General features: G+C 41.5%; 1 protein-coding gene across 1 annotated transcript in view; it reads left to right on the top strand.

Moving 5' to 3' along the window:
* The window catches only part of LOC134535405 (uncharacterized), a 37,012-nt gene that overhangs the window by 52 nt on the left and 15,473 nt on the right, over positions 1 to 21,487 (top strand). Inside the window, exons 2-3 of the mRNA XM_063374479.1 lie at positions 518 to 643; positions 4,621 to 4,895. Coding sequence (XP_063230549.1) covers positions 518 to 643; positions 4,621 to 4,895 — 401 coding nt within the window. The remainder of the gene's footprint in view (positions 1 to 517; positions 644 to 4,620; positions 4,896 to 21,487) is intronic.

Here is a 21,487-nt window from a genome sequence, read left to right as displayed (position 1 = left end):
TGCTATGCCTCTTTCAATTATTTGTAATTTGTTTTTAGTAAGTACACGTAGGTCTATACAAAGCTCTCTCGCTCTTTATATATATATATACCCCTCACTATATTTCTTTCTATACATAAATCTCTCTATATATATCTCTATGTATCTATATCTCAACCTATCTCTCTCTATATCTGGTTATTTCCCTCTCTCTATCTCTCTATATCTGTATCTTTATCTTTACCAAACAGAAGAACGCGCAAACATTCATTTACGTGTGTGTGTGTATATATATATATATATATATATATATATACATATATATATATATATATATATATTCCCTAACACAAGTATGACTCAGACATATAAAAACAAGCGCTTATTCGAATGTAAAGTTGTGTCAAAATTTCCAAGCAATCGGCGAAGAACTTTCGGAGATTTTGCATTCGCTGACAAACAGTGCGAAACAACTGCATTGAAACCGGACTGCGTGGTCGCGACGGCCCGGGGAAAGCGAGCGGGTGCCGGCTCGCAGCCTCCCAGTGGGTCAGCGCCTCGACGCCGGACCCTCGGCCGAGTGAGAGCGAGTCCCGGGGCTCCGCCCCCGAGACGGGCGCACAGGTGACCCCCGGCACTTGCCTGGACAGCCAGTGGAGGCCTGGTGGGACCACTGAGCCGACAGGAGAGCTGCTGGTAGCTGACCTCAGCCTCGCCACATGGGGCCACGCCATGCCCTTCAAGGGAGTGCACGCCGGCCCTCAAGGGCTTAGGGAGCGCGTGTAGTAAACCAGCGAAGCGCAGGCTTTGGTTCAGATGCCATGTCCAGAGCCGTAGCCATCATTCCGTGAAGGAAGGGTCCCAGTACAACAATGGAGTAAGGAGGGGTCCCAATACAACAATGGAGTAAGGAGGGGTTCCAGTACAACAATGGAGTAAGGTAGGGTTCCAGTACAACAATGGAGTAAGGAAAGGTTCCAGTACAACAATGGAGAAAGGAAGTGTTCCAGTACAACAATGGAGTAAGGAGGGGTTCTAGTACAACAATCGAGAAAGGAAGTGTTCCAGTACAACAATGGAGTAAGGAGGGGTTCCAGTACAACAATGGAGTAAGAAGGGGTTCCAGTACAACAATGGAGAAAGGAAGTGTTCCAGTACAACAATGGAGTAAGGAGGGGTTCCAGTACAACAATGGAGTAAGGAGGGGTTCCAGTACAACAATGGAGTAAGGAAAGGTTCCAGTACAACAATGGAGAAAGGAAGTGTTCCAGTACAATGGAGTAAGGAGGGGTTCCAGTACAACAATGGAGTAAGAAGGGGTTCCAGTACAACAATGGAGAAAGGAAGTGTTCCAGTACAACAATGGAGTAAGGAAGGGTTCCAGTACAAAAATGGAGTAAGAAGGGGTTCCAGTACAACAATGGAGTAAGGAAATGTTCCAGTACAACAATGGAGTAAGGAAATGTTCCAGTACAACAATGGAGTAAGGAAAGGTTCCAGTACAACAATGGAGAAAGGAAGTGTTCCAGTACAACAATAGAGTAAGGAAGGGTTCCAGTTCAATAATGGAGTAAGGAAAGGTTCCAGTACAACAATGGAGTAAGGAAAGGTTACAGTACAACAATGTAGAAATGAAGGGTTTTAGTACAACAATGGAGTAAGGTGTTCCAGTACAACAATGGAGTAAGGAGGGGTTCCAGTACAATAATGGAGTAAGGAAAGGTTCCAGTACAACAATGGAGTAAGGAAAGGTTACAGTACAACAATGTAGAAATGAAGGGTTTTAGTACAACAATGGAGTAAGGTGTTCCAGTACAACAATGGAGTAAGGAGGGGTTCCAGTACAATAATGGAGTAAGGAAGGGTTCCAGTACAACAATGGAGTAAGAAAGGGTTCCAGTACAACAATGGAGTAAGAAAGGGTTCCAGTACAACAATGGAGTAAGGAAAGTTTCCAGTACAACAATGGAGTAAGGAAAGGTTCTAGTACAACAATGGAGTAAGGAAAGGTTACAGTACAACAATGTAAAAATGAGGGGTTTTAGTACAACAATGGAGTAGGGAGGTGTTCCAGTACAACAATGGAGTAAGGAAGGGTTCCTGTATAACCATCAGTAAGTTTTCTTTATAATTGAATTTCAAAATAAAACCGTTTGTCACACAAAAACTTCGTTTACACACAGAAATTTAAGTAAAGATTTTGCTCGCGAAAAGGAAAACTGAAAGTTATATATTTTATTGTTATTTAATTATTTTTAATACTTTTCCTTAAGTCAATTGTTTATTGATTTTGTTAATACTTATTATAAATACATTCATATTAATTTTATTGAATACATGAAACGCACAATTTTCTAAAGTAACACATGTGCAAACTGGTAATTAATATATAGGTACTACCTGGGAACACAATCCCTCCTGCTTTTGTGTAGAGGCATATCGGGCTGTAATTGGGAGGAAATACGTAATTTTAGCCCACTAAGTATTACAATAATCTTAAATAATCTCTCCGTAGCCTTATGCAGCTATATTGCCATAAACCCGGCTAGGTCCATGCCATTTCCTTTTGCTGGACAATCTCTTCAGCATTAGTCAATACAGACGGCAAACAAAACCATACAGAATGTCCTAGAACTTTACGTCAATTCTGAGAACAGCTGATAGACCAATTAATCACTGTTCTGAATCAAAAAACAAACATTTAAAAAGTTTTGTAAAGGCAGTTAAAAAAAACTCTCTCTGCTGTGACTAAAAGTTTTTGCTTCGCAATCAAAAATAACCCTACTATTGATAATAATTAAAAATAAAAACATATATGCTACACTTTTAGGAGAAAATGTTCTGGAAAACTAATTCGACAACAATTTTTAATCGGGTAAATTTGAATATCTATAATGTAAAAATAATAATGTGAAAATATGGAATATAAAATCAAATAACTTGCTAAGACTGCAAAGTATGTTATATATATATATATATATATATATATATATATATATATATATATATATATATATATTGGAGGAACGATAGAAACTGAAAGACCCATATTTGTCCAAGCAGTTTTTATGCTTTACGAATTTTACCAATTTATAAATCTTTTAATATTGAAAATTAAAACTTTTTATTTAGAGATCACACACTAAAAAATTTTCAGAATATACTTTATATTTAGTTACTACAAACTTCAGACATTCCATTCAATGGGGACGCACCACAACGCCGAAATACCACAACGCCGAAATACCACAACGCCGAAATGCCAAATTGACCACAACGCCGACAGATAGGAAACTGCTGTGTACCACAACGCCAAATTACCACAACGCCGAATTACCACAACGCCGAAATACACTAACGCCGAAAAATGTCATTGCAGGACTGCCACAAAGGTTAGGTTAGGTTATACTAGGTTAGGTTAGACTAGGTTAGGTTAGACTAGGTTAGGTTAGGCTAGGTTAGGTTAGGATAGGCTAGGTTAAGTTAGGTTGGGTTATATTATGCTAGGTTAGGTTAGGTAAGGTTAAGTTTGATTGTTTTATTTCGGCGTTAAGGTACATTTAAGAAACACACACAAATTCATTCAGTTGTTATTTCGGCCTTGTGGTACACATCAGTTTTCTAGCTGTCGGCGTTGTGGTACACATCAGTTTTCTAGCTGTCGGCGTTGTGGTCAATTTTGACATTCGGCGTTATGGTATTTCGGCGTTGTGGTAACGACCCCCAACAAGGCGTGTGAGGACCTGGGACTCCGGTGGTGACACCTCGGTGGTCGCTTACACCCCGCTACGCCTGCGTTAGGCCCTTCGCAGTCACGTCTGCCCTCCCGCTCGCGCGTTAGCTCCGGGACTGCGGGTGTGTTGTGAACACGTGGCATGCACCGCGACCGACAACAGGGTGGTCTGGCGTCTCTGAAGGGGAGGTAGTCCGGCAGAGGCGGTGAGAGTGTTGTGGGAGTCGCGAGCTCAGACACACTGTAGTAGTTGTTTTTTTATGGAACAGAAACATTCTTGTACATTACAGTGCCCGCAGCAACACCGGGTTCGTTTTCTACCCGTTCATTTATGCTTTCTGCTGTACCAGTACCCATAATCGTGCAAGTTAATTTGTAATCCGCAAACCGAATGGCTTCCCAGCATTAACTACGCACATTAACAACACACGATAAATCAAAATAAATGTGGAATATTCGATTGTATTCTCCACGGTTTAGAAAACTACGCTTGAATGAAACATCAGTTTAAAAAACATGGAATTATGCGCCAATAAGAAGTACTCAGTGTTGTCTCGAATGAATATAGAAACGTATTTCACATAGCCACGTGTTGCAGAAGAAGCACAGACGGGGAAGCCTTCTTTTCACAGACGAGAGAGCCAAAACCCGAAGTTACCCGAAGTTCATGCTCGCTTTTTTTCATCCGTATCTTTAATGTAGCTATCCTAACCAAATCAACCGTCCACAATGTTTTAAAGTATTTATAATGTAGCTAACCTAACCTAATTGACCATTAGTATCCTTTTATCAACACATTTACAATGAACAAAAAAAAAACTGAAGATGAACGATCGGGCGTTTGGCTCTGTCGTATGTGAAAAGAAGGTTTCCCGTGTCAGCACAGACGTGTTTGTTCCGTGCGGCAGGCGGGCAGGACGGCAGCTCAGTGAACCTGGACGGCGACGGGGCGGCATGTGGGTCACCGGGGGAAAGAGAAAGCACTCTCCGGGCCTGGAAGGGGGGGAGGGGACCCGAAGGAGGAGAGGATGAGGGGAGGGAGGATCACAGACGCGCCGAGGCAGCCTCGCAGCCGCAGACAGACAGACAGTCGCCCCGCGCGCCTGCCCCTAGACGCAGTCGCCGCTCCAGTCCAGCCCGCGAGGCCCCAAGAGGCCGACCAGCGCGCGCAGTCTACCTGCAGGTGAGCGAGGCCGCCGGCCGCTCACTGAGCTGCAACCAGGTCCTCAGCATCCACCTCAGCAGAGCTCCGCAACACTGCTCGAGATACACGCGTGACGTCTGTTCACTGGAGACCTGAAAAATCCGCGGGTTCTTTTCGTGTTAAGCTAAAATTCTAATAATTTTACCCAAGTGCTGCTTCTGCCATTGGTTCACTGTTAATCTGGAGGACTGAGGGCCAATTAGAGACCCTCACTCATAGAAGTGTCGAATCACAGGCCACCCAGTCGAGACGACTCACAAGTCAGCAGCCAATGAACAGTTGGCATTTGCCCGAGAGTGCAGAGGATATTGGAGTCTATCCTGAAGGTCAATGAACCCGCGAATTTTTCCGGTCTCTACTGTTCACGGACACCATTTAACAGTACGCCGAGGGCCAATAAGTACCTTGGTTTCCGGATCCAGTTTTTTAAGCTGTAATTTTTTTTTAGAGAAGTTAGAATGGCATTAATGCCGGGACGATGCGGAGCTTCGTAGCTACGAACACACCGCCGTGACCATGAGGTTCACTTAGCTGTGGTTCGGCTTGCCTACTGCGCAGAACGAAATATTCTGTACTTTTACAAAGAATTCCTGTGGTAACCGTGGCTATGTTTTTTTTTTTTTTGCATTTATAGAAAAACGTTTTTTTCGAGATAACACTGAGTACTTCTTACGATAATTGGCGCGTAATTTTATATTTTATTTGATGTTTCATTCAAGCACTAATTTTTAAACCACGAGAAAGATAATCTAATATTCAAAAATTGCACTTTTTTTATTTTGCTTGTTAATGTGCGCAGTTAATACTGGAAAGCTACTCAAGAACCGTGTTTTCAGAATAATCTTCAGGCATGAAACTCGTTCCTAGTACAGATTCTTGAAAGCACTTAAGGGACTTGCATTACACCTTTATCTTCATTTCTCCGCCATATAACGTTACGGTCCCCGCTGAAATTTCACAATTGTCCTATCCATAGAGACCGGAAAAATTCGCGGGTTCAATGACCTTCAGGATAGACTCCAATATCCTCTGCACACTCGGGCAAATGCCAACTGTTCATTGGCTGCTGACTTGTGAGTCGTCTCGACTGGGTGGCCTGTGATTCGACACTTCTATGAGTGAGGGTCTCTAATTGGCCCTCAGTCCTCCAGATTAACAGTGAACCAATGGCAGAAGCAACACTTAGGTAAAATTATTTGTATTTTAGCAAAAAACGAAACGAATCCGCGAATTTTTCAGGTCTCTACCAATGCACTGGGAGAAGACTGCGCGCTTAGAGGCGACACCGCGGTAGTAGCACCAGCGAGCATCGCACTTATCATCCCGCCTCACTTACCACAACTACACCCCTGACGAAGCGCCCCAAACGGGCAGCTCATTGCCTGCGTCTTATAAAGGGGCTGTTCAACGACCTCCATGCTAGACTCCACAACCACCTGCATGCTCGCTCTGCCGCCACCAGCCCTGGGACATGCGCGGGTCAATGACCTCCAGGATAGACTCCACAACACTCTGCATACCCGCATACTATTCGCCACCTGCTCGTTAGCTGCTCACTTGTCAAACGTGACAACTGGGTTACGTGTTTTTTTTTTCTCCTTCCCTTATTAGCTGTGAGCCAATAGCAGAAGCAGCTTAGATGTCCAATTTTTTTTTCTTATGGCTATGGGCTGGAATATTTCGCGGTTTCAATGACCTCTAGGATAGACTTCATGATCCTTTATGTGTTCGGGAAAATTACACCTGTTTATTGGCTAATGACTTGGAAAGTTTGTGATTCGATACGTATTTCGGTGAGGGTTATTCATTGGCTCAGAGTCCTCCAGACCAACTATAGTCCAATCACTGAAGGCAGCAAAAAGTTAAACGCATTTGGATTCTAACCTTTCACGAAATGAAACCGTGAATTTTTCAGGTCTCTACTTATGGCATATCCTGAAGTGAAACCTCGAAATTCTCTCATTCATTCTACCAAGGTCAGCATTATTATTTTTTTTTATTTGAGGTAGGTTACACGTGATTGGATAACCCCTTCTCCTTGTTTATAACCGACCCAGAGTCTCCAAGGGTGTGCTGAAAGCCCTGTAGTCCAATCATTAGGGACCGGAAAAATTCGCGGGTTCAATGACCTCCACGATGAACTCCATAGTTCTGCGTACACTCAGTCAAATGTCACCCACTCATTGGCTGCTGTCTTGTGAGACGTCCCAACGTTGCAGCCTGTGATTCGATAAAGCTTTGGTTGGGTGTTTCTCATTGGCCCAGAGTCATCCAGGTGAGTTGTGAGCCAATAGCAGAGGCAGCACTGAAGTATAACTTTTTGTATTTAAGCCTATCGCGAAATGAATTCGTGAATTTTTCCGGTCTCTACCAATCATCAAAGTACACCAGAGTGTATGAGCATAATGTCCACTCTGCTACTGGGTGTATCTTGACACCCTCGTGTCTGTGATCCAGGCTTTCCCAAACAATCTTCCGGATGATTCTGATGAGTAAAGACCTGAAAAATACGCGGATTCGTTTCATGTTATGCTAAAATTCAAATAATTTTACCTAGGTGCTGCTTCTGTCATTGGTCCACTGTTAATCTGGAGGACTGAGGGCCAATTAGAGACCCTCACTCTTAGAAGTGTCGAATCACAGGCCACCCAGTCGAGACGACTCACAAGTCAGCAGCCAATGAACAGTTGGCATTTGCCCAAGTGTGCAGAGGATATTGGAGTCTATCCTGAAGGTCAATGAACCCGCGAATTTTTCCGGTCTCTATTTGATATAAAAATCTTTTCGCGAAAATTATATGGCCCTAGAATACTATACAGAAATAAATTTTTGGTATAAGTATTATTATCATCATATCTTCAGAATAATTTTCAGATGTTACAGTAAAAATTATTATTAAATTTGATTAAATTAATTATGGGGTAACTCTCTCTCTCTCTCTCTCTATGTATGTATGTGTATATGTATGTATATATATATATATATATATATATATATAATATTTCGTCATTGGTGTCAGCAGCTTTGAGTAACGTAATTTAGTATAAACAGACAAACATTTTTTAACGTTAGGTTTTGTTAGGGATATAGTTTAATAATAGGGGGAAAATAAAATGTATGAAATAATTCTAAAGCCACAGCCTGACTCTTCTAGTCTCGTCGTCTTGATTCATGGCCTCATACAGCATGTTAGAGGAGCAAAGTAATTTCGGAAACTGCCCGGTCATGGCGCGCCTGTGTTGGCGGCACTGGGACGCCCGGGCTGAGAACTGCGCATGCGCGGTGTGACCCTGTTCGCACGCCTTGGCGGGCCGCGGAGCACACACGTGTCTCTACGTCCTCCGGTTGCGTGAGCAGAGGCCTTGAGCGACGGGACCTTCAAGACGTAAGTGCACTTCTAACGCATACGTGATCGCTTCTCAGCAATTTTTAAGTGACCGGAAAAAAAAATCACGGATTAATTTCGTGATAGGCTAAAATTCAATATAATTATACCTTTGCGATCCTTCTGCTATTTGGCTCATGGCTTATCTGGAGGACTCTGGGCCAACGATATGTGTCGTATCAGGGGCAAGCCAGTCTAGCCAATGCGCAGGGGATATTTGCTCGAGTACGTAGAGGTCTGTGGAGTCTATCCTGGAGGCCACTGAAACCGCGTATTTTCCAGTCCCTAGCCATGAAGATTTTCGCCCCCGTATAGACTGAACTGTTTTTGTACATGACAAGCCGTGAGTCCACGAAATACTCGTGCATCTCTGTGATTGATTACTACTTTCATTTTGGGTATAAACGATACATCTCTGTAACATATATTGTATAGCTCTTCTTTAACGGTACAATAAATATCTCTTCGGTGAATTTAATAATTACAAAAATTATAGACTTTCTTCTCTACATATGATACATATGTCTTCTTGATCAGGCACTAAGAAGTTACCCTACATATTTATCTTTCTCACTCACGTACTTTAATCGCGGAATATTCAGCCACCAAACCGCCCTTTAAACAACGGTGTGATCATTCACCGCGTCCAATTGGCCCGCGTACACAAAGGAGTTGGTGTAGTTTGGAGAATATAAACAACACCCCTCCTCGAAATCCTAAAAAAATATATATCTTCGTCACACCCACCAGTAAAAAGGAAATACTTTGCAAGCACACAGCGTTATATTCCCGCCTCCCTTCCCTAGCCCGAACTCTTGTAGACGTCCAGCCAATGATAAACGTTTATCCCTCGGGTGTGCAATTTTCGTGTGGTTCGAATAACAGAGAAATATTGCGTCTTACCAAAGCGACAGCCAATGAACGGAGAACGGAAAAATTCCCGGATCCATTTCGCATTATGATGAAATTCTAATACGTATACGTTTGCGATCCTTTTGCTATTGGTTCACAGTTTATCTGGAGGACTCTGGTCCAATGAGAGACCCCCAGACAAAGAAGTATCCAGTCACGGGCAACCCAGTTGAGACGTATCACAATTAAGCAGACAATGAGCAGGAGATATTAGTTGTTTACTCAGATAAGAAGAGTACTGTGGAGTATATACTAGAGGTCACTGAACCTGCGAAATTTTCCAGTCCCTACCAGTGAACAGTTTAATTTTGCGTATATATACACAATTTATATACACACATATATTTTTATTAACATGATAACTGACGTAATTTTGCACAAAACATTTCCAAACTAATAAAAAAAAAGCTTTGGGAAATCTCGGTCGAGTTTGTTAATGGCAAAAATTCGACCAAAGGGGCAGAAATGGGGAAGGATTGATATTTTTTAATAGGACAATAACCAACGCATCCGTATGAAGAGTTATTATACCTCGTTAAATGTATACCAAAAACCCTTTTGTCGAAATAACTGCAAGGAATAATAAATAGGGGTTAGAGGTATAGAAAAAATCTTAACCTTCTTAGCAGACACGGTGAAATGTACCGCGAAATGGCAAGGGTCTCTGCTCATTAAATATGCACATTTGCATTTCGCTAAAATTTCGCGAGTCAATATATTTGCCAGTACACTGCGGCTCCTCACTCGCCTATACGCGGGGAATAAGTGTACAGCGAGTGCAAGTGATTCCAAGCGAATCAAGGCCTTCCATCGAAGCAGTAGCCTTATTTTCACTGACCTGGTCACCGCGACACAGACGTTTCTCTGTCATCAAATCACCGGTAGAAAGCTGGACCTGCATGCCAGAGTTTCCACATTCTTCTATCATCTGGGACATCACTGAACGTTGTCAATTTTTTGCCCGCTTTTTCTATTTTTGAAGGGAAACTTCTACTGCGACTTCCAACAAGGTTGCGTTAAACGCTTAACGCTCCTGGGGAGAGGGAATAGAAAGAGACAGAGCGAGAGTGAATGCGTGTTTCATAGACACATAAATAGTGAGTGTGTGTCATTTCTCTATGTCCACGAGGTCTCGCCGCTACAATTTTCTCCTTGGGGCGAACCCGTCCGCTTAATTAAATAAACAGCTTTTATCGTTGAATGATTTCATGGTTTATTTTAGTTTGATTTGATACAATATGATTTCACTAAAAATCAATTTCTACCGCGTCCTATTTTAATTTCCACATTACGAAGTTTCACTTCCGCGCGGAGGGACTCCACGCACTATTCTTATTAACACAGTATCACATTATCTATGTATACTTACAATCCGAATTTGTTCATCGTTTTTATTTTTCTCTTTCTCATCATCAAATATAGACACACTTTTATTTTGCGTGAAAATTGATCCTTGGGCTAATATTTGTTACTCGTCCGTTTGTGCTGCTTTGGCAGTTGGGCCAATGACCGCCAGGACAGACTCCACTATGCTCCGTGTACTCGAGCAAATCAAACTTTTTCCATCGGCGACTGACTCGTGACATTTGGTAACTGGGGTGCTTTTGATTCGATACTTTATGTACTGGTCCAGAGCCCTTCAGATAAAACTGTGGCTCAATCACAGAAGCAGAAAAAAAAAAAGGGGGGGGGTTGGTTGTCTGTAAAGTCGGTTTACGGACGATAATTTTACGTGATAACGTCATAAGAAAACTTTGATGAAAAATTGCATACTTTTTTTTTTAATTTTCAAAATATTATTTACAGTTTTTTGCAAAATTTAATTCAAATAATTTGTTTTAAATTTAATCACGAACAATTAGTTAAAAAAGCCCGCCTTAACCTGTTTGATATTACAGAAGATTTTCTCGCACGGTGGTTGAGCCGGGTTCTTGCACGCTCGGCCCAGGCGGAACGTGACAATTTTTTTTTTCGTGCGTGCAGCCGGCGTTCAACGATTTATAAGACGTTATCACGTCAAAAGAAAGAAAAAAACAAACATTTTTAATCAGTCCTCCGCATTGCAAACACCGCTGGATGAACAGACAAAGGTTTTGTGTTTGTCTCCGATGCAGACGGTCGCACTGACCTCCGCGGGGTCACGCCCACGCCCCCTTCGACGCCCCCTTCGACGCCCCCGTCGCCCCCCAACCCGTGTCGACCATAAACACCAGACAAACAGGTCGTGTTACAAACACCAGCTGTGGCGACCTACCACGTCACTGGCGTTTCGGATTTCATTCCAGTGCTGCAGTTTTCCATGCGCAGACTCTGAACGCTGAAGGACTGAAATATCGCGTGCCACTTACGCAAAGAAAAGTATCATAATTACTATTATTTTTTTGCTTTTTTTTTAAATTTCTGGGAAGCTAATTAATTTCTGGGATACTAAAATTTCCCAATTTGATACTCCAAGTCAAATTTTATCCAAAGTAAACATTTTATTGAAAATTATAGTGTCGTTTAGGAGTAAAAAAACACTATTTTATAACAACATAAAAATAAATCTCAGAAAGGTATGATAAGAAGGGACAAGTGGCTTCTCAGAGGTGAATAGTTAAATAGCTTATATTTCCACAAACAAATGGAAAGAATTTGAAAGCGAACACGTGAAAGTGGTTCTATTCTCTCCTCCCCTCCCAGCACCTCTTGGAAATGAAATTCTGCGTACGCTCTTGGAAGTTAATCCTAGATTTATCAGCTTTCGAGTGACAATAAAAAAACGATTTTAATTATTTATGTATAACTATTACTTCTTACTAAGGAATTGCTTGAATGAGATAATTCCTGAACCTTATAATGATAATACGATACGTAGGAAAAAAACAGAACATCCACTAGACTGTAGTTTATTTCTTGTGATTGACAGTCGTCCGCGAGAGAAGACATTGCCTTTTTTGACCAGCGCGTTTGTTTCCGCGCTGAATTATTATGATTAATGTAACATGCACCTGAAAGAAACTCGACCAATCACGAAACACAGACGATGCTACAGTGCTTTAACTTTCATCTAGTCTCTAATTTTTTTCTCGAATTTTTTCTCTCATCGTGCAACCAGTGGAACAGACTTGACTTCAAGCGTAACTAATGAAAACTAATCAATATGTTTAGTTTCCAGAAGTTAATTTTTTAGTAGATTAATGTCATATACCTTAACAGTCCCATTTTCATGAAATTAAAATTAAATAAACGGCAGATTAACGTATTGCGAAAGATTTATGAATTATTGGCCTACAAAATTGCCTCTTCCTTCCCCATTAACAACGCCCATCTACAATATCCTTCGCTTTAATAAAAGCTTTTCCGTGCGTTCGCAAAAGTAAATTGGCTATCTCAGAATGACCATATGGCACATTTCGAGTTAATTGCATAGCTATGATTTCATCAGGATAATGGTCAGACGACCCCCGACGTTTTTACTTTAATTGGAGACCCATTCGCTAATTTATAAGTCCAGCAAATTATGGCCTTACATGAATTCTTTGCCGGCAGAAGAAACGTTTTCGTTTTTGGTGTTGCAGTGGAAATGATTACTTCACATAACAAAGTATTTATTTATAATGACGCACTGTTCTGGACGTGAAATTAACTTCAGGGAATATCATTTGGATGCCTGCGAGGTTATTTCGTAAGAATGTACATGCATTAGTTTACTTTATAATGAAAAATTTATGTTGCATTCGAAAAATAATGGAGAAAACTGAAATGAAACCAAGAAATCGACACACATTAAACTGATTTTGCTGCCAGCGACGATTACCTTCCTTGATTTCAGAAAATTAGTTCTAGTTTCATAAGTAATTAAGATATATTTTTTCTGATTTATTCATAATAATACTAATGCGAAGACTAAGTACTAAAATTAAACGGTTCTCAAATACGTGTTAACGTTTGTATGCGTATACTTATTTTAACAAATCTTGTGATTATAATTTTGATTAGACCAACCACGCGTTTCAATTTTTTTTGTTTTGTTTTAGGTGCTGCGTGTTTCTCTCCTCTTGGATGAACGTATAGAGGCATGTGTTTGTCGCGATATAATCTGCTCGCTCATTGGACTGCAATAAGGCATGTATGTGCTAGGGATTGGTCACTTGTGATTGGCGGCCGTCTGCAAGAGAAGCAATCGCCCTATTGTTTGCTTCCGCACTGGATGTCTGTGATTGTTGTGCTGCCAGCAGACATGCGCCTGAAATAAACCCGGCCAACCACGAGACACAGACAGTGCTACAAAGTTTTGACAAACAGCTGGTCTGGAAATATTTTCGCGAAAAACTACACGGCCCTTCGACGTTCTGTATTGTATTTCCTCAGAGTCACAGAGACGAGCACGACGATGCAACGGCTCAACTGCAGTTAAGACTCAGTTGCTGAGGTGAATCAATCCCTCTAATCTCGGACGTGCATACTTTTCCAAGAAGCTCGCAGTTCACATTTAGATGCACACCCTGCAGCCGAACAGACACCGCTTCCGTGAGCAAGGCCCGGGCTGGCTGGCGGGTCCAGAGATACTCGAGGAGTTCAGCTGGAGCATATTATGGCGAAAAGTAAAGCCAAACAATCCAGCCGTATAAATAAAACTAAACATTAAAACGTGTGGTCGGTCTAAAAGCAGTAATAATTAGAGACCTGAAAAATTCGCGGATTCATTTCGTGTTATGCTAAAATTCAAATAATTTTACCTAAGTGCTGCTTCTGCCATTGGTTCACTGTTAATCTGGAGTACTGAGGGCCAATTAGAGACCCTCACTCATAGAAGTGTCGAATCACAGGCCACCCAGTCGAGACGACTCACAAGTCAGCAGCCAATGAACAGTTGGCATTTGCCCGAGTGTGCACATGCTATTGGAGTCTAACCTGAATGTCATTTAACCCGCGAATTTTTCCAGTCTCTAGTAATAATCATAGAAAGCATATATATCTCTAAATACAGTAGAACCTCTCATATCCGACCATTACGGGACCGGGCCATGGTCGGAACGGCCAAAAGATCGGTTATCCGTAGGAGCAACAACAAAAAAACACATTTCCCAGCTATACATTATGTACAGTAATACAACTTTATTTGTAAAAATGTTACTGTATACATTTAAAAAATTTACTTTTGTTAAATTATAAATGAGAAGATGAATACAATGTAAGCATACCTTATTTAAAGAATTCAGTACTGTATTTTTGTTTCAGTTTTGTCAATCTTGATTTTGCGGAAGTGTCCCTCCACTTTTTTTTGCCCACAATACATTACGTTACGTTAAAAAAACACAGAACAGTACAAGATTATAGTACGAGCACATTCTACGCCAACAATCACGGCTGAAATGACAGTTTGCGACACGAAAACATGTAGATGCGTCACTTTTTCAAGTCTGAACAGGCTCGCCAACCACGGAGACTAGGTCGGATATCCGGAGGAGTCGGTTGTAGGAAGATCGAATATGAGGGGTTCTACTGTATGTCCACAAACTTGATTACAGCTAATATGCAACAAAATAACTAACAAGGAGAGCACAGCAACAGTTAAAATTTAGAGCTATCCGAATAGAACCAACAAAATTACAATGTTTTCTTTACTCATCATCCCATAACAAGAACTGTAATTTACAAAAAATAAAACTTATGTAAACTAAACAGTGTATATCAGGTAAATAGGTCTATGTGACGATTTCTTCGCTTCGCGGCGTCAAATCAAAGTCTCCCCCCCCCCTTCCCGTTTCCTGGAGGAGAGCGTAAATTTTAATTACAATTTTACGGAAATAACCTTGCAGCCATCTGTCTCTCCTGAAGTGAATTACATGTGCAGTGCAGTGCGTTATTATAAACACCTAAAAATACTTTGTAGGTAAAGTTGTTATTTTCATTGCGACACCAACATCGAAAACGTTTCTTCTCCTTTCCAGCAAATAACGTGAAACATGTCTTGCATTGTTATGGTCTGTGGAATTGGATAAAACTCGGCCAGTGAGGTAGAGAGAAATCTTAAACCATTGATTGCCAACAATTGCTGGACGTCTCCAATTAAAATCAAAATGTTGGAATTGTCTGACCGTAATCATGATGAAATCTTAGCTGGCAAATTAATATGTCATACAGTCTTTATGAAATGGCAATTATAAGATTCACTCACGACTTTCTTGTAGACAAAGAATAATGACGCTACAGCTTAGCTTCACTTACCTCCCACCACACAACATAAAGCCAGTACTACCAACCGACTTCCCGCTGTCCCCGTGACCGCGTGGCTTCGCGGCTTCTGCGCATGCGCGGAAGGGGAGGACGCGGGATGCGCGCGCAGCAGGAGGGAAAAAAATGTCAGTGTGTCGCTGCGCCGTGAACTAGACCGCGGGTCGCCGGCGGTAATTAGAAGGCGGTGGCTCGCCGCAGACACACGCACACACACACACACATCTCCCGCAAGGGGCCGCGTTCCGTTCACGCGCCGCTGACTCGGGAAGTGTTTGGGATTGGAAAGCAGCCCGCGCGCAGCCTCGAGCTGCAATCTCGCGGTTATTAAGAGTCGCTTCGCCCGCGGACCGCTAATACCTCGGGGTGCGGGGTTCGTGCCCAGCCGCGGAAGGCAGGCATCAACCGTCTTCCTAATCTGACTTGATTGCAGACGCAACCACACTTCGGTCAACCGTCATTTTCGGGATTCATTTTTCGGAAACTTTCCAAGCACATCAACATGCCAACAAAATGGTGTCTTCACTTATTAGAGACCTACTAAACCCGCGGTTTTAATTTCCTGGATGAATGCCACAGACTTGTACACAGACAAATCAGCGTCAATATTGTCAATTGGTTGAAGCCATATACTTTTCGCGAAAAAGATTCCCAGACCAGCTGCGTATTAAAACTTTGTAGCATTGTCTGTGTTTAGTGGTTGGCTAGGTTTATTCCAGGTACATTTCTACTGTCGGCACACCAGTCACAGTCATCCAGAGAGGAAGCAAACGGATCCTCTATGGCCAGACCAAATAGACGGCCGCCAATTACAAGAGACCAGTCGCTAGCGCAGACATACCTTATTGCAGTGTAGTGAGTGAGCAGATTACTTCGCGAAAAAAAAAATATATATATATATCCCTATCAATAGAGACTGTGCTGCCACAGTTTAACGTTTAATGTTAATGTTTCGCGGGAAGAGTCAAAACTACCTATGGTCCAATGAGAATGCAGCTAGAGTGTATAATGAATGGAATGCATCCCAGCTTATCTCCCAAAACATAACGTACAATAGTGCGTGACTCTAGCAGTATTCATCAGTAGAAACGCCAGAGTAAAGGCTTTAAGAATGTCCTCATTCGCGAACATCAGAATACAACATTATGATGTTTGTTTTTACCGATTTCAATATCTTCGAAGCTGCCACCTATTGGTACCCTCCGAACCAAAACTTGACTCTGCTCCTATGTGGAGTCCGGGTGGTTTCGGCTTCCCAGCATCGGTCTGGATACTGTTTTATTATAGTTAAACACTCCATTTATTTTTTTCCTAACCTATCTAAAACTAAGTGTATTTGTTTGGGAGGGGTCTGGGTTCCAGACATGCAGAAAGGGAAGCAAGCACCGTGTTCTGGGAGGGAATTGACCAGCCATGACAGCGACTGATGCCATGACACTCCCCTATCTTAAACTCTAGACTATAACCAGTCCAGGTAAAACCTGCACGGACACAGGGGAAACAACGAGGGGTTAAATGATTGCAAGCGTCAAGCAGGGAGGTTCCCAAGGACGGCCGAGGAAGAAGAGCTGGTGCTTGTGCGCGTGTGGGTTGGCACCCCTGGCGTCGCCCGCTAAACGCTCGCTCAGCGCGAGTCCGGGCGAGGCCGGAGACTTCCTGTTGGCGCGCACACGCGGAAACCGGCGCCGCGGGACCGGAAGTCCGGGAAAGCGGGCAGTGTTGCCGCTACGGGGCGTGTCGGGGAGACAGGCCTCTTCGCGCGCCGTGTGGTGGACACCCCTGGCTGCTGCGTGGCGGGAACCACACATGACTTAGAACAGTCATGACTTAGAAACCTCGAAAAAAATCCACGTAACGTAGAACTGCCATAAGTTAGAATGATCATAAGTTAGAAACATGTAACTTAGAAACACAACGCAGACTCACACAACTTAGAACTGCCATAACTTAGAAACACGTAACTTAGAAATACGCAAAGCAAAACCATACAACTTAGAAACTTCGTTACGTAGAAAGTCATAACTTAGAACGATCACAACTTATAAACTCACAACTTAGAAATATAATTACTTAGAAAAACGTAGGTAACTTAGAAACACATAACGCCGAACCACATAACTTAGAACTATCATAACTTAGAAACACACAACTTAGAACATGCATAACTTAGAATATTCTATTTTGTGTGTTTCTAAGTTGTGACAGCATCCCGTACGTGCTTCCAGGCGCACTAGAAGACAAACTTCACGCTCGAATAACACACCCGTACGGTTAAACAAAAATTCAATAATTCACTTGAACGATAAAAACCACGCAATAAAGTACACAACAACGCACTAACTACCATAATGTCTAGAAAATCGTCGATTAAACCACTTATTACAATTCTAAAACTTATTCTACGAGTTATTAAAAAAAAACATTCCTACCCATATAATTGACTTTTTAAACTTTTAAGAGTATTTGATATTAAAATTTTGTATATTAGAGCTGCACTAGTGAGTATGTATCGAGAGGAAAATTATTAGCTCATAATTATCCTACATGAAATAGACAGAACATGCATTTATCTATTTCTCTATTTCATAAAACAATTTCACAGAAATACGTTCCTTAAATAATTCATGCAAGGGGGAATTTTGATTTAATGCAGTTTTTTGGACATACGCCATTGAAAAAAACTGGGTCACAACCAAAAAAACTGCATTAAACCAATTTCACAGAGATCTTTATAAATTTTTCACTTTCGAAAAATTGTATTTATTCTTTCTAAAAACTTAAAAACAAATATTTTTTTTCAAACAAAAAAATATGCCAATCTTTGGCTGAATAATTTAACTGATGAAGAGATTGCTTCAATATTTAAGTTTAAAAAATAATGTTTAATAAAATATAAATTAAAATATAAAATATTGTGCCAAAATTCGTAAAAACAATATCCAGTATTATCTCGAAAAATAATGTATTTCATATATCCAAAAATAACCAGAGCCGTGTGTTGTATAAAGTTAAAATATCTATATTATAATATTACAAACTATTTCTTGGTAACCGGTTTCCAAAACAATCTTTTGTAAAAGTACAGAGAAATGTTTTCTGTGCACTCTCGTTAACACTTTGTTGGGTTGGCAGCATTTAGTCTTAATGCCTCGTAAAAAAAAACTGGTTACCTCTGAAGTTTGTTTATTTTAATCTTTGTACGTTCGTGAGTATAAAATTTAGCCTCAATCGAGATTAGCGATGTAACGTTTTGATATTTCCAACAATGTAACAGTTTCTCCTAGAGCGACGCATATGTACGTACAGGTAATTAGGCTCATGCGAATGCGGTTAGGCGTGTGGCGGAAATACAGGTACTGGAAGTTGATCTCAGGCAGGGCTTCCAAAATGTTCGAAATTCTGGTGAGATGTGCGTCAAGTCACACTAATTACAAAAATTATTAAGTTTTTGAAAGCAAGGAGTGTAGTTAGGCGTCATTTTGTGTTTATAAATATTTCACAAAAGGTTTATATATAGACTACTTACTTATAAGTGCGATTTTGTGAAGCCACTGCATGTCCATTGATTGATTTACCGAGCTCGTTAGAGGACGACTGTTGTTAGTATGATTTAACTGTAGCTTAATATTGTCTTACTTAAAAGTTATTGAATTAACACATATCTGAATTATTACATCGTGAAGAACTAAAGCAGGCAATAACTATCAATTTAAGACAATCAGTCGATATCTACACACTGTAGACCTACACTTATTATTAATAAACGAATGTTTGTTTATGTCTTGCAAACTGACCACTCCAAGAGATAGAATCGGGAATCGGTCTTTCTTTCTCTTCGTAACGGTCCGCGAAACTTTCTCGTCTCCCGTCTCAGGTTATCGCGTGTTGTTCCTCGGGGCTTCTCGAGTGGAAAGCAGGTGCCTGGCTGGATTTCGCGAGACGTGGTTCATCTTGTTTGGGCGATGACAGAGCTGGAAGCTGCGCGATGAAAGACGGCGCGCGACACGTTCCTTGGAAGTGGAACAAGGCATTGTGTGCCCGCTCCCGCACTCTCTATACGTCGTCTATAGACATCGAGGATCTTGTGAAGGGGAAAAGGCCCGTGCTCAAAAACTATTTTCCCCAAAAAAAAAGGAAATTTAACCCAGTATATGCACTTAAGTTATGACCATAACGAGAAAGGATCTCTAGGATCGAAAACCACTTGAGTGTAAATCTGGGATTGCAGGAAAAAAGTTGGTAACCTACAGACATCCTGTCATCGGTTATGCAAAACAGTGCTTACCAAATTTCGGAATGTCTAAAACGACCAAAAAGAACAGGTATTCTCCGCACTGCACTCCCTAACCTGTTGCGGACGTGAGCTATCCTCTATACCGTGAACAGCTCAGGTATTGCCGCAGGGGAGATAACTAAGGCGTGGCCGGGGCAAACCGTCAGATTGAAAGAACTGCAATTACCAAGGTTTACACTGATTGGCGGGACCAGCCTGTTCCGGCAGGCAGGAAGCACCCCCCCCCCCTCTCTTCTCCTGCTGAGCTGGTTGGTGGAGGAGGGATCGCCCTAATGAGGGGGGTGCCGGCTTCACTGCCCGACAACAGGCTAACCACCTCGAGGCAGATGATGATGCCCCAGACAAGACGATCCATGGAGCAGTGACGACAGCGAGACGATCCATGGAGCAGTGACGACAGACGAGACGATCCATGGAGCAGTGACGACAGCGAGACGATCCATGGAGCAGTGACGACAGACGAGACGATCCATGGAGCAGTGACGACAGACGAGACGATCCATGGAGCAGTGACGACAGACGAGACGATCCATAGAGCAGTGATGTCGCAGATGGGACGCGCCATAAAGAAGTTAGGTTATGTCGCATACGAGATGATTCATTGAGCAGTGATGATACAGACAAGACAGTCCATAGAGCAGTGATGACAGGCAGCTGATCCATAGAGCCGTGCCGACGCAGAATCTTCCGCGAAAGCCCTGTCCGTGAGACATTCTGTGCAAGAGGGAATAATGATTTTATTTTGTGACCACGGAAACTGCAGTTGCACTTATGTTTGAATCTGTGGCCACCACGAAACGTTTAGTGGAAATTCGCCCTTCAAAATATACGTGGTGTCAGCCAAATAATTTTATACAATGAAATTGATCTCCAGAGAAAACAAAATTGTGCTATGGTCGGGGGCGTACGCAGGGGGAGGGAGTATGTATGAGGCACATATCCCCCCCCCCAAACCTAAAAAAATTATCATTCTCACCAATAAATGGAAATAATTTGAAAGCAACATCGCGGAAAGTGTTTCTGTTCCCCGAATATAAATTCTGCGTACACTCTTGATCATCATTACCAAACACTTCAGCAGTCAGCAAATATATTTTGGACAGGAGGAGTGTACACAAAATAAATAAGGATCAAACAAGACAGGTACAACAGCTGATGAACTCTTAAACTTTATTTTTATGTAAAAGGAACAGAAATATTGATGAAAAATAATAGATATTTGTAAATTTATTCATTTATACGAAAACAACTGTATCATTACATCGCGGTACTACTGAGTTCAGTTTCTTACCTGAATATTCATAGTTTGTGTTGTCACAGTACCTCCAGGAGTTAAAGTTCCGTGATTGACTTTACAGAATTAACTGCGCACATAATAAGAATAATAAAAGTGAATAAAATCCAATTATTTAATATTCTATTACCTTTTACAAGGGTTGAGAAAATTATGCTTCAGTAAAACATTATTAAAATTTAAAATTATGCACCAATTCTCGTAAGAAATATTCAGTATTATCTCAAAAAAATGTATTTAATATATGCAAGATAACCATAGCCATGTGTTGTACGAAGTTACGATATCTTTCTCGTAGCATAACAAACTATTTCTTGACAACTGGTTGCAAAAGGAATCTTTTGTAAATGTACAGAAAAAAAAAATTTTCTGTGTGCCTCCTGAAATTATTTATCATGAAATACTTGTAGATATAGTGCGCACCAGCTGATTTGAAGACTTTGACTGAGCTTCTGACAGTCACCTAA

The sequence above is a fragment of the Bacillus rossius genome, chromosome 8, assembly GCF_032445375.1.
Source record: "Bacillus rossius redtenbacheri isolate Brsri chromosome 8, Brsri_v3, whole genome shotgun sequence".
NCBI classification, from domain to species: Eukaryota; Metazoa; Arthropoda; class Insecta; order Phasmatodea; family Bacillidae; genus Bacillus; species Bacillus rossius.
The sequence above is the reverse complement of the archived record's forward strand: the minus strand, read 5'-3'. Positions and strand labels throughout refer to the sequence as shown.